Consider the following 14,718-nt stretch of genomic DNA (forward strand, 5'->3'; position numbering starts at 1 on the left):
TCGAATGTCGAAATAAAGTGCATTTTTAAGTAAATTAACGCAAAAAATTGAAGCGTCACGTTTTTTGAGCTTGAACACTTCATAATCATGATTAAAATGGAAAAAAATTAACTCGAAAATCGGTCTTTTTTCGAAAACATAAGAGAGTAATAATTTGTAGAAAATTGAAAAACGAATCGGAAAATATCATGATTGTTACCGCAAAGCAGTGGCGTACTGTTTTATTTAGAAAAATATGCCACCGATACCCAGTATCTCCATCACTGGAGCATGTAAAATTTAGGAAAAGCCCTCAGATTTTGGACAATGTTTACATAAATACATGTGCCCAATTTCAAATTATTAAACTTACTAATTTTTAAATTATTTAAAAAAATGTAAAATATTGTTTTTTTGTTTAACACCCTGTATCTTTTTAACGAAATGTCCTATTTAAAAACGTTATAGGAAAAACTCTTAAAATTCACCAAAGAATACGAGGTTTCATTTTTGGTCGCCATTTATGAATCACCCTGTATAATATAACTGCGGATGTTGGTAAATTTGTTGATTCATCATCCTCTATTTTTCTGAACAGTTTAATAGACTCCCACAATACTTTTTTAATTGAGAACTTTATTAATTTTGTTCGTTTCATGTTTAATATCTCTTGTTTCCTTACCATTTTCAAAATTTTTTTAAAATCTTATATAATAGCCAACTTCTAATAAAATAACTGCCAACGAACATTAATTTTAAATTTTTTGCCACCAGTAAACATTAAAGTACAACAGATCATACTATTTTTAACCAGCTCCTTCGCCATTATTTAGAATTTGTTCTAATGGTTATGAATATTCAAATATTCCTAGCTTCTTTTTATGTATCCAAATGATTTTAAAAAAGTGTTTTATTAATATTTCTTATCAAATATACTGGGTGACTCAAATCATAGGCTCACATCTATAGGTAATTCAAAAAAATTCAAAAATGTTTTTCTTAAGTTTGTAGTATTAACATTAGGTAATGCGAAACGACCTATAGGAGAGGTCCGTGTACTTTTGTGTCATCTGGTGATGCTTCAAACTCTAGACAATTTCACGAAAGGGTATACAAAAATTTGAGCCTTTGAATTTTTTAAATTCTTACTACGGTTTTTGAATCTGTGCAAAGCTCTTTCTTAAGTTCTAGATCTGCATCTTTGGTTCACTTTTCTAATTACGTAACCGAAACCATTTTTACTTCTTTCAGCCCACATCCAGTCCCATAAAATTTGTATTATAGAACTATTTTGGTACCTCACTACTATTCCATCTCTATCACACTCGTGGTAGGTCCCCGAAGATTTAAAGCACCTGTCACATTAAGGAAATAATTTACATATTTAGGTAGTTATGATTAATATTAAAGAACTGCATTCTAAATTTGTCAAATAACCGTTTCTTCGCTGCCCATAAACGCTTACGTCGCGCGTATTTCGTAGAATAAAACGTAAAATGAAAATTGGTGCCCCGCCCACTTGAAAACGAAAGTTGGTACGGAGTACCTCGAATCTGAAATTTCCAGATGAAGCTTTCGACTTGCACTTCGCAGTTTTATGATACAGTTCTGCCCACACGCAGGCAATATCTGTCGAGTCTAACTGATAATCCTCCACTATATGTTGTAGTAAAAGCGTTTTTAATTTAGGTCAAACCATACATATCAATCCTAGACCTATTTTCGATAGTGCTGTAGCGATTAGGCTCGGTACGCTATAGTAGCTTTCAGTATTGTTTATAAATTTTATTAATTATTATTATAAAATGACCGATATGATACCGGGTGATAATAAAATAGAAAAAGGAAGGTACTTTTAAACAAACTACATATTTAAATTAACTACGTAACATGTAGTGCTGCAAGTATTTTAGTAATTTCACTTCAAATGGAAAATATTTGTCGTCTCTTGTTTACCACTATTTACCGTTAGCTTTCTCCTTAAGTTATACAAAACACGTTTAGTTATTTCAGGAATACTGTGAATTTTTACAAAATGTGACGGTTAACAAGTGACTAGTTTGCGTCATTCGTTAAAATAAAATGCAGTACTTTTATTAAGATAATTTGAATTGAATAATGATAGTATTTATGTCGAATTCCAAATACAAACTTACGCTGTATGTTCCAAATGAATCAGCTCATCACCTTGAATGCTTATATTAGATAAAACCTGCTGGAAAAATAACTATACCATAAAGAAATAGGTAATAGTTTTATTTAAAAAAAAAAATAAACGTACTACCAGAAATATATTTGGCATTTCAGAAGGAAGCTGCTAGATAAAAGTTCATGTTTATTTGAAATTTCGACTTAATATACATTTGCTCACATTGTATTGGTACTAGAAAATTAAGGCTGAGAAAAAGCATCGAAAAAAGACTACTCGAAAAATCTCAAGGGACAAAAACCCATTTTTCAAATTTTCGGCTTGAATTTTGATCAAGTTGACAAAGTCTCAAAAAGAGACCGAAAAAAATTCCTGAAACTTCCTCTTTCGATTATGAACAGGTACTTTTATCACTTTCACTGGTTTTAGGCATGTGTCTTAGCGACAAAACACGGTATAAAGATTGAATATATGAAAAAATTACGGTCTTTTTCAATTTGGAAGACCATTTTCCTAGTCTGAACGATTTTTTTTTCAAATTCTCTGGGCGCCATCTGAAAGAGAATTCCCAAAAACAAAAAGTCTAGTAGATTTGATTGGATTCCTCGCCCTGGTGCAGTGGTGCCCATGGCTCAAGGATACCTCCTCGAAAATCCGATTTTGATCCTGGATCCTGGCACATAGCGTTAATGTGCACTATTTATTGACCCTTTGCCCTCTGTGCGGAAACAGTGGCAACAAAATCACCATTTCAGCATTAACCGACCATTTGCATCGAGAATAATAAGATGACCTCTTTTACTTCTACATATTCAAGACACATTTCTTCCTTTTGGCTGGTAAATCCGTTGCGCAGTGAAGTCACTGCTATTTATAAAATCAGCGAGCCGACGCTCTGCAGGCGGGCACGGAATTTTGTTGACCTTGGAAGAAAGTGGTTCTCACTTACCGCCGGGACGAACGCGCGTAATTAGCGGGATTTTAACACATACTGTTTCGTAACAGCCTTAGTTATTCATAATAACGCAACGAGTGGTTCATGCTTGCATTTTGACGTCTGTGTTTTAGTTTTTATGGGCTTTGCGTGTTCGGATTGCATTATTTTTGTCCGGTGGAGCTGTTGAAATTTGTTGTTAGCCGTCACTTTAACCGGCAGGTCTTTTATAGTCCGGGGAAAAGCGAGTAAATACTGTTTTATCGTATTTGACGCTAAAGAAAGTAACTTAGCTTTGTGTTTTTACAAACTTCCCGTAAATATGAATAACATATTTTAACAAAATTAATGTATACGAGATCGGGATGCCTTCTGATCTCAAATTAATAGATCTGAAGCACAAATTAACAAAATATTTTAGTTAAAATGGCAAAAAGGCAAGAAACAAAAAACAGCTCCCTAAAAAGCAACGTATTTAAAGAGTTTTTTATTCAGACATAAATTAAAACCAAATTAAAAAACGGATCTCAAAAAAAAAACATTTTATTTATTAAAGGAAGATCCTCAGATTCCATATGTGCACATACTTCTATAGATAGAAGTATGTGCATATGTGATGTTTCTAATTCCAGAACAACGTGCTCTTCTTAGTCATTCTGAATATGTTGAGGATCTTCTAAAAGCAGAAATAGAGTTTCTTTATTAAAATAATTTGTAAATGTTGTTTATTTAAATACATATCATATTATTTATTTGGGCAAACAGTAGGTCGAACCCTTTATATCCAATATTTTAACAAAAGGTTAAATTTTCTGAAATTTTCCTTTTTTACATTTTTTCTCTGGGAACAAAACCGTTTTTTAATTTATTTGAGGAAATAACCATTTTTTCCCACACCTAATTTTTCCATAAATTTCGAATCTTTGTCTTTAGCTCTAAGTAGATAATTATTTAAAAAAAAGTTTTTTATGAAAATGTATCTGCATAATATGAATACAACGACTTCGACCCAAGGGATTGTTTATTTCATTTTAATTGTTTTTACGTATTTTACGTAGCTGCAACGTATATAATGACGATTTTTTTCGAAATTAGATACTGGATGTAAGCGACTCATAAATGTCGTTTATTGCTGTTAAGCAATTCACTAATTAACTAATTAACTAATTTATTTAATATACCGCTCATATTTAAACTTATTTATTATTTTTCTTGAAATATGCTTCTTGTATTATTTCGTAAGGTTTAAATGTTAAATTTAATTGTTAGAAAGAGTTTTACCTTTCCATTTTTTTAATTTCACATTTAACAAAGTAATTACTAAATTCAATCAACTTGAAGTAAATACCTAAAAAAATAGCCTTTTATGGTAAATAATAATGTTTTCTTCGATTAAAAATTTGCATATTGTAATTTTAATTTGTTAGTATAGTATAGTAGGTATAGTAAAAATTTAAAAAAATACTGCAATGAAAACAAAATTATTGATTTTCCTTGACACCTGATTACATTATTTCGTTTTTACGAAATCTGATGGAAAACTTTTGTTCTGCGGCTTCTAAAAAATATCTCTACGCCACACTACCTTGTCTGCCGTATTTCACGAAGCATAAATAACGCTTATTTGTTCGTTGTTTTTTTTTTATTAGATTTTGGTAGATATGACAAAATAATGGTATTACATAACAAGCTACATATGCCAGATGTTCTCTGAAGCTAGGATATGAAATTTAGACGTTTAGAAATTATATTTATGATCAGCCTCAAATGCAAATTATATTTTTCAACGTTTTTATTTTTTTTCCTCGGTTTTAGTATGTTCGGCTACTAATAATAATGTAATAAGGAAATATGCAAAGCTCATCTCTTAATATAAGTTAGTTACGAAATTATCTTGTAATGCTTGAATACATTTTTATGGTTAGTTGAACAATAACCACAAGTTTCCGAATATTCTTCTTTAAATACTAAGGAAGGAGTACAGGCTTTCACAATTTTCATAAAATGAATGTACCGCTAAAAGTGGGCTCAATTTTTTTTTTGTTTATTCCTAAATAACCAGACTGCAATAGAAATTTCCATTTAAATTTAAGGTTTCAGCACTTACAAAGTGTGGTAGATAATACCCTGTTTTTTTTTTTTTTCGATATTTGGGACACCCAGTAAGATGCGTCGAATAAATATAAATGTCTTCTTGAATTATTTTCTAGAGCTATATTTTGTGAACAATTCTCTATTATTAATCGAAATGGACACATCGTTTTGCCTTAAAACATTAAATACTTAGCACATGATAGTAATAACAATAAAAAATTAACACATGCTTCCTAAAAACATATGGTACGACATTGACTAAGAAAATATAAATATCATTTGAGTTATCGATCTTGATAGGAATATTGATTAGATATCCAAAGTTTTCGGAAAAATTGGATGGAAAAATCGAGAGAAAATAGAAAAATTTAACTTTTGTTAAAATCTAGGATATAATGAGTTGTAATGCCAGTACAAATAAATATATTACTATAATCAGAAGAGTCATATATGGAATCTGAAGATCTTTAAATAAATTTGCAAAGTAATGTATTTTTTTCTGAGCTCGGTTGTTTAGTTTGCTTTTATGTTGAAATTTTGTTAAAAAACACTTTATATGTTGCTTTTAGTTACAAAGAATTGATTTTTTATTTCTTTTCGTTGTTTGTTCATAAAAAATTAAAATTTTGTATTTTGGTAATCTGTTTTTGAGCTCTTAACAATTTGAAGACCTCCCGAATTTAGTTAAAATATGATATTTTATTCGTGGTTTATTTCACCAAAATATACAATTTTTATAATTTTTTGCTTCGGCAAAAGTTTTTTTCCCCAATCTTTGTTATTGATTTTATTCTTTCTTTTTCTTGTCACTGATTGTTTTATTGTTATAATTGCTGTGTCTCACTTTTTTTTAATTCTTGCAATAAACTTGTAGACGTCAGTTTTTTGTTTATTTTATTTTCCATTCTATGTAAAAGTTTGTTGTGAGTTGATACTCACATTTACTGAATGAAATAAAATGCAAAAAACTTCTTAACATTAGCATAGCATCTTAGCATTTCTAGAACCTATTTTTTAAGCAGATACTTTGCTGGAGTTAGTCAATCTTTACTTATGGCTAAATGATAACGTCTCTCGGTGAACATTTGTATTATTTACGTGAATCCAATTGAAAATATCTCTTTTATTATTAAATTCCCTGTAGAAAAACGACTTATTGTAGCATTAGTGTAATGTTAACAATATAAATTTGGAAGTAGTTACCTTTATTTCCCACGTTGTTAAATTAATTAAATTATCTTGTCGAAACCACATTACATAATTAAGATCTCCTAAGCACCGTGAGAATATACTTTGTCGTTTTTTTAAATTATTCTTGCAGTATTATTCGAAGTAAAAAATAAATAAGTCGCGTATGTTATCAATACCGAAAAACAGTATAAAAGAAAATTTATTTTAGTCGGGGCGACTTTTCGGGCGCAATGACTGGACTATCGGCGAGTGGCCGCCGTCGCCGTCGGAGTCACTTTCTTCGGACCATCCTTTTGAATGATACAGATCCGCGGTCAACGCCGCCGGGCCCCGGTGAGAGGATGTGACCCGGTTTTTCACCACCAAATTTTACAAGAATACGTCGGTACTCACCCGCGTGACACGCTAGTGGGGAAAAAGATGTGCTATAAAACCATAGGCGGATTTCGGAAGTGTATCGATTAATTTGTCCGTCTCCCTTGGGTAACGACCGTTACTCGAGAAGAAACCATGAAGACCTTCGTGGTAAGTATCCGGTAGTGACTTTTGTGCCCCCAGTGCTGGAAAGTGAAAAGTGTTGATTTTCGACGTTCCGGAAAACTTGGAACTGGACCTTACGAAATGTTTTATTACGCAGTGTCCAATAACAAATGTACAAACATTATAAAACGTCTCGTCCAGCAGTTCTCAACTTGTTACGTTCCGGATACAACCTCGAAAATTTCCAAATTTTTCTGCGCTAGTACAGGGTGTTCGAAAATGCTACTTCAAACATAGTACACATTTTAAAAATATTGAAATCAATTGGCTTTCGTAAAAAGTTACAGACTTTCAAAAAATATGTATATTATTTTTAATATTTACGATAATTCCGTTATTTTTCAAAATATTTCAAGGAAATTTGGTGTAAGCTAAAAAAATACGACTTTGTTTTTGTATACACCAAGACTTTATCGTCTTTTGTTTTTAAGATACAGGACGTCAAAGCATTTTTTTACCTTAAAATCAATCAATCTTTAAATGCAAAAATGTTCCGTTCAAGATTTTTTTATGTCCACGGCAATAAACTGATAACGCCGGTGTATAATCTTAGTTCTTTTCTTAATTAGTTTCAAATCATTTAAAAACTTAATTAAATAAAATCTTGCAAAGTACAACTTTTCACTTGAATACCACTGATTGAGAACCACTGATCTACTCTTACATTTAACAAAAAATACTTCTAAATTTAGCAGTTGTTCTTTTGTCTTTCATTACAGTTAATTGCCACCTTGGCAGTATTGACCCAAGCTAGACCTGAACCCCCAGTAGGCTACAGTTACCCAGCACCCTCGTCGAGCTACGGAGCTCCATCTGGTGGCAGCATCGGCACTCTTAGCATCGGAGGACATGGTTCCAGCCTTGGCGGGGCCTTGAGCGTGTCCGGCGGTGGTGTTTCACTAGGAGGCGGGGGACACGGTATCTCCTTCGGAGGTGCTGGTTTGGGAGGTGGACAAGGTATCTCCCTCGGAGGTGCTGGTTTGGGAGGTGGACAAGGTATCTCCCTCGGAGGTGCCGGTTTGGGAGGTGGACAAGGTATCTCCCTCGGAACTGCTGGTTTGGGAGGTGGACATGGTATCTCCCTCGTAGGTGGCAGCTTAGGAGGCAGCTTCTCCTCTGGTTCCTCCAGCTCGTCGGCGTTCTCCTCAGGTTTCAGCACCGGTGGAGGGTTCGCGTCTTCCGGTGGATTCGCGTCCGGTGGATTTGGTGGTGGCGGTGGTGCTGGAAGCACCCTCGTCCAGAAACACATCTACGTACACGTTCCTCCTCCAGAACCAGAAGAGGTCCACGCTCCAAGGCCCATCCACGTAGCGCCTCCACAGAAGCATTACAAGATCATCTTCATTAAGGCACCAACTCCTCCAACCCCCACCGTTCCAACCATCCCATTGCAGCCTCAGAACGAAGAGAAGACTCTTGTCTACGTCTTGGTGAAGAAACCCGACGAGCAACCAGAGATCCACATCCCAACCGTCGCGCCAACCCAACCCTCCAAACCCGAGGTTTACTTCATCCGTTACAAGACCCAGAAAGAGGCCGCTTCCGGAGGATTCTCTGGAGGAGCGATTGGTGGCGGAGGATTCTCTGGAGGAGCGATTGGTGGCGGAGGTATCTCCGGTGCTGGACTTGGTGCAGGCATTTCCCTTGGTGGAGGATCCCACGGAACAGTCTCTCTCGATGGCGGTGCCGTTCTCTCCGGAGGTTCAGGAATTTCTGGCGGTTCCTTCAGCAGCGGCGGCTCCCTGGATGGAGGTTTGGCTATCTCCGGTGGTTCTAGTCACAGTAGCGCTATATCCAGCGTCAGTTCTGGCAGTGCAAGTCTTTCGACGAGCTACGGTCCCCCAGGTCACGTCAGCGGAGGTCCGTACTAGAACCTGTGCCGAAAATCCATACGGGTAAATCTGGACGGTGGATCTGTATAGCCGTCTGGGTGCGATATAGACTTGCGGGATTCGACAGCCCCATATTTCGTTGTACATAGTCCATTTTAGTTTTAAGGTTATGTATTTTTTTATTTTATTTTTCTAGCAAATACGGTGACAATAAATGTATTTTTGTAGAAACATTTTTATTATTTCAAAGAAAGGTGTCGGTAATAATTAAATTAAATTAACATGAACCTGATCGGCTATTAGAGGAAACTATATTAACTAAATGTCGGTAATTTTTTTTGTGCTTGTGTTTTTAATGCATTATTTGAAGGTGGACCACTTTTAAGAATTAGTTTTTATGTAGCACATATGACGATCTGACGATAGTCTATATTCATGAATTTAAGAATAAAAAAAAAGAAGCAAAAAATAACAGATTAAATTTATCTAAGTAAAAAGTATTGGTCCACTAACCCAATTATACTTTGGCAACTTTCACGCAAGCTCAACAGTGCTATTTTTTTTACAAATTATAATTTATTAATTTATTCCTGAAACCGAGTGAATAAAAACACGGTACACTATTGTGAACAAGACACGAATGCAACGTTTAGTGGGACACATCGAGAAATTTCGGAATGAATATATAAATAACTATAAATGGACGAAAGTAGTTAACACTGGAGGTTTGGCAAGGTAATTAAATTAATATATTACAAAGATAATACTAAATTGTATTTTACAGAAAAAATTAAGTGTTTGTCGATGGAACTTGCCGGCTATAAATAATAAAAAATGAAAGTATACTTCGTGACGTCGTAGCTGTTGATTTTATGTTCTAATTTAGTGTTCAGGTGTTTTTTTAATTCGATTTCGGATTCAAACTTAACAGGTTTAATTAAAAATGAAGAGATAGTTATCTTCAATATTTTGCTCTCTATGTCGAAGGCTATGTGAGTAACTATAAACATTTACAATCGTTCAAACTTGAAGTGTCCCATGATTGTGACCTGAGGAGGGGAAAGTTTTTTTATTAGTAAACTTATGACAAAATGTCAAACATTTTTGAAAATTTAAAAAAATACTGCTTTCTTGATCTTGTAGAGGAAAAAATTAAAAGTGATCTCGAACGAAGTACCCCATTATTTTGAAATATAAAAAAGGGTCACTAAGAGGTATTAGTACTAAGAGGTAGTAATTCCAAGAGAGTTGTAAATGTCGATTTCAATTACACTCAGCACAAATATTAAGGGAGCAAAAAACAATTTTTTTTAGTGATTTTTGAAAAACTGTAACTTCCTGAATAATGGTTTATCGAGAAAACAAAAGAAGCATCTTTTTAGAGCATCCCTTTCGGCGCAATAAAAAGAAATCATGCAACGCAAAAATTTTGCAAAAATTTGTTTTTCAAAACTCCGAAGGCTCACAATTTTTTTTCTGGCTTCTGGCATTTAGCCCAATTCCTCAGCTTCAGTTTATTTTATTTTTTTATTTTCTGTCTGATTATTTCTCATCGAGATTTCGGCTATTGAGCGAAAACCCACCTTTTTTTATACTCAGTATTAGTGCAAAAAATACTTTTTCTGCCGTTTTGGAAAATCAACGACTACTTTGCGAATACTGCGAAAAGTACCAATATTTGTAGATTTTTTTTTAGCTCAATACATGCCCATTGGGCCTGTAAATTTTGAAATCGATCGGTGGAAGCGTTTTCCTTTCCTGAATCATTTTATAAAAAATTAAAGGATCCTTAAATCCTTAAACACAATTAATCATGGTTAAGATGGAAAAAAATTGCGTTATTTTTCTCACAATTTCACTTTAAATACTCGTCAAACATTGAAAAAAAAAATCAAAATTTTGAAAAAACTTAAACCCGGTCCTGTTCGATATATATTTAATACCTCCTGAATACGTAAGGTATACACGTATGCCGAACTTCTGTGTGTTAAGTGTTGCCTATAGCTTTACTTCTGCATCTCTATTAACAATACATGGCGTATATTCTGAATAGTCGCAAAATTTTTACTAAAATAGTAAATAGAGTACTGCCCACTAAGAACCAGAACTTATTTTTTGGATACACGATTCGATTGAAATTTATATAATTCATATGTTTTAAATTTATGAAATTTCCGTTTGTTTAAAAATCTAGGAGGCTTTGGAAATGAAAAATTAGTCTGCATGTAAATAGTTTTTTTAATTTAAATGCTCATTGAACATGCCCTATTTTATTATTTTTCTTGTCTATAGTTTTGTCTATAGTATAGTTTCTTGCCTACAGTTATCCACAATTTTTTCCACTTCCATAATCCGGAGAGAATATTTAGGTACATTTTTCTGCCAAATTAAAACAATGGAATTTCTTCATTGTCGATCACACATAACGGAGTATTGCACACATGGAACACAAAAATTAAGTAAGTAATATAAAAATACCCAGTACGGCAGCTGTAACAGACAATTTGGGTCTTACCATGATATTTTATAGTGGTATTAACTCCAACCCAACAAACCAAAATTTTTGAAGTTTAACACCCTGTATCTTTTTAACGAAGATAAAAACTTTATACGAAAGACTTAAAATTCACCAAAGAATGCGATTCACTAAAGAATACCATTTTTGGTCACCATTTGTGAATCACCCTGTATGTCTCTTATTTTTTTTTTGACTATTCCTAAAACTATTTTAAAAACAGAATTGAGTGTAACAAAACTGAAATAATTGTTTGACATAACTACATTATGATTATGAAAAATCCCATCTGCAGATTTCGTTAATTTGTTTATTTGTTCTAGTTATAATCTATTAACACTAATAACACTCGATACCTTGAAAACTGATAAATGTTCGTGTACCAAAAGTTAAGTAACATTCCGGTGTTGCTTAAATCTGCTCAACCCTTTCGTCACGACAAGAATCGACAATTAATCATAATAAATTACAAAAGCACGTCGTAAAATATTTCTCAAAATCTCCATTGTGTACATAGGAAGAGACAAATGTTACGCAATTGCAATTGTGCTTTCACCGCTTGTAAACACAGATAGGTGCGTGAAAATCACGATTTTTCAAATATGTACTGTCGTACAGACTTTACACGACTGCTTTCATCGTTTTTACAATATATTATTAGAGGAACAAATCAATATGAAGTAAAATTAATTTGTCGCATAAACCGTGAAATTAAGACGGAAACTTACATGTATTTGTCTTGTGTTGATCATTTAACAGATGCCAAACCGTGCAATTTACATTAACAAGTAAGTATACGATACGGTGTAACGTTTAAGTACGTAAGAATTCAGGATACGACTCCTTGGATTATTTTAAGCAATTTTCGAATTTAAAAAATTGTATACACGAATACAGTACGATCTAATCATATATTCACACCCACATCATTGCGTCTGTTGGCTAGTTTACAATTTTTTTAAAGGAACCGTTGACATTTCCTATAATTCATTTGTAAAAAATGATAATGAATGTCTTCGATTTTACTCTACGCAAATTCCTCTTATTCGATTACCATCACACGTGGTATTTTTAAATTGTTACGTAAATTATTTAAATACATTTAGGTCCTCGTAAAATACTGTTAAATAAATAAATAACGTTTTAAAATATAGAATATCCTGTTATAAATTAAACACTTGGGATGAGTTAATATTTGTGTATGTAACCTGATATTTTCGTCAAAATTTTAGACACAAAATCCCCCTTTTACATTAAAAATTAATAGTGAACTTCTTTTATGTTGTTTAAGGAGGTATATCGGGGTCCGAGGGAAGTGAGGAGCGCAGGGGGGGTCCTATGCTTTTCTTATGTGACTAAAGCCGCTGCCAATTTGAAAAAAATTAAATTATATCGAAATTATTTGCGATAAACATCTATATAGCAAAGAAATCTACTCATATGCACATAGCATACATATTGAGTAATTAACAACATAAAAATATCATATGTAAGTAGTTTTAAATTATATTTAATAAACGCATAAAGACTATGTAGATGCGGCAACAGCGCTAATAATTGACTAGCAGTTGTACACACTGCGAACCTACAGACCTCGAACATCGGAGATATTGCGCATCAAATTCGGGTAAAGATGCGTACGCGTTCAAAAATGTATTGTGTGTAAACTATGTACAATATAATAATTATAGGTAAATATATCGTATTATCCTCGCGAAGATTTGTATCCTTTATTTAAAATCCGTAAATCATTTCAACTGGTAAAACAACGAGAATTATGTTAATTTAGTTCTAAAGAAATGAAATGACACTCGCGCCCATCTCTCGTCCAAGTCAGAGAAAATGTTGGATGCAATTTTGAAGGTTCTGTGATAGAAATTACATTATTACTCACTGTTCGTGTTTTTCATCTTTATTTTAGTAGGTAATGTTACAAAAGTTGTGCAACTATACCTAATTTTTTAGATATAAAGATTGCGAGTAAACCCGATATACCTCCTTAATTGAAAATTTCTTCTATATACATTCAAAAATAAGTCTGAATTAAAGACGAAATAAAAGTTTCTACATCTACATGTGTACATTTTTTCATAATTTACTTTCACTGAGTGTGGGTGAGATATAATCTGAAAGTATGTGGTATCTCAGTTAATCCACAAATAAATAGAAACAAGGTGTCATTTTATATTTTCTCACATACTCAAATAGTGAAATATACTATTCAAAATAATGTTATTTTCTTAATCTACTCTGTATTTCTCAGATTTTATGCAATCTATAAGAAACACACAATGTACTTATTATTAATTGGCTAGAACTTAATTAATCAATGCAAATTTTATATTGTCTTTTGTTTAGAGATTGCCTTACATCAGCAATTTTATATAAATTCAAAATACGAGCATGTGAGATATACCTACAATTATTTGGCTAGTTTCATTCACCGCAGTTATATTATGCAACCAGCCTCTGAATTGGATGTACGTATTTGAAACCTCGATTTCTGAATGAAATCGCTAAATGAATTACCTCTATGAACAGGTATAACTAATGATATCCGCAAAGAAATATTTGTCGAACTCGTTTGATACTTTATTTGTCGGTAGACAAACATACTAGATATCTTTTCTGCCTAGTCATGAAACTTTAAAATCTTGACAGTGCATTGTTTTATGCGGTATCAACTATCAAGAATCCCACTTCTGATGGAAGACACAAAATAAAACTAATGGCGTAATATAAGATTTTAAAAATGTCTACATAGAAACAAAGCCGGACTTGATATTATAATAGTTATGTATTCTCGAGGCACACCCTCTATAATAGGCACAAGGAAATTATATACCTCTCACAATTTCCCTTAAAATATACGCATTTACTTGTCAATATTCTTTGACGTTTAAAGATGTCTCGAATTTTGCTTTCACCTTTATAAATATTCACGTAGTTATCTCATTACGGAGTCGTTTCCATAGCACGCCTAAATTTTTGTATCAAGGAAAACTTCTTGGGGTCATAATTAAAATAAATGCCTAATTAAATATTTTATCTATAATTAGCCAATACTGGCGCAATGCACTGTAAGACGCAGAAAAGGAAGATTGTAAATAAATAATGTGTTTAAATAAGTTACTTTAATCAAATTGGGATTGATATCAAATTTAGCATTGAAAGAGAAAGATCTAGTTCAAGATTCTGGCTTTGAGTAACATTGTTAAATTGTTATTTAATATTTTTGGGTCAAAATGTTGTTGACTTAAATCAGGTAAACTTTGCAACACTCTATAGTGCCCCTCTTTCATCCACCTGTTTTGGAAGGTACGATTAAATTCAAGAAATAGACGGTAGCTTCGTAAGAGAAACAATATGATTATTGCAGATATTTTGGTAAGAACTAGAAAGAAAAAATTATGAACTCATTATGCTTTAATATATACCTGACGACTATTAATGGTAATTTATTCAGCTTATTGTTTGTAGTAAA

At 32.9% G+C, this 14,718-nt stretch overlaps 2 protein-coding genes across 4 annotated transcripts in view; both read left to right on the plus strand.

Annotated features, from left to right (window-relative positions):
• Positions 1 to 14,718, plus strand: part of LOC108910124 (protein gone early) — a 94,253-nt gene that overhangs the window by 57,167 nt on the left and 22,368 nt on the right. The window lies entirely within an intron of this gene.
• LOC108910129 (glycine-rich cell wall structural protein 1-like) lies at positions 6,825 to 8,908 on the plus strand. Its single transcript, XM_023457423.1, has 3 exons — positions 6,825 to 6,872; positions 7,607 to 7,883; positions 7,977 to 8,908. The coding sequence occupies exons 1-3, from the start codon at positions 6,858 to 6,860 to the stop codon at positions 8,756 to 8,758; spliced, it is 1,074 nt and encodes a 357-aa protein (XP_023313191.1). The 5' UTR covers positions 6,825 to 6,857; the 3' UTR covers positions 8,759 to 8,908.

The sequence above is a fragment of the Anoplophora glabripennis genome, unplaced genomic scaffold (genome assembly GCF_000390285.2).
Source record: "Anoplophora glabripennis isolate ALB-LARVAE unplaced genomic scaffold, Agla_2.0 scaffold184, whole genome shotgun sequence".
NCBI classification, from domain to species: domain Eukaryota; kingdom Metazoa; phylum Arthropoda; class Insecta; order Coleoptera; family Cerambycidae; genus Anoplophora; species Anoplophora glabripennis.

Coding starts and splice junctions, on each gene's coding strand:
- LOC108910129 (XM_023457423.1), top strand. Junction 7,884..7,976: donor TGGTTTGGGAGGTGGACAAG/GTATCTCCCTCG, acceptor TCTCCCTCGTAG/GTGGCAGCTTAGGAGGCAGC.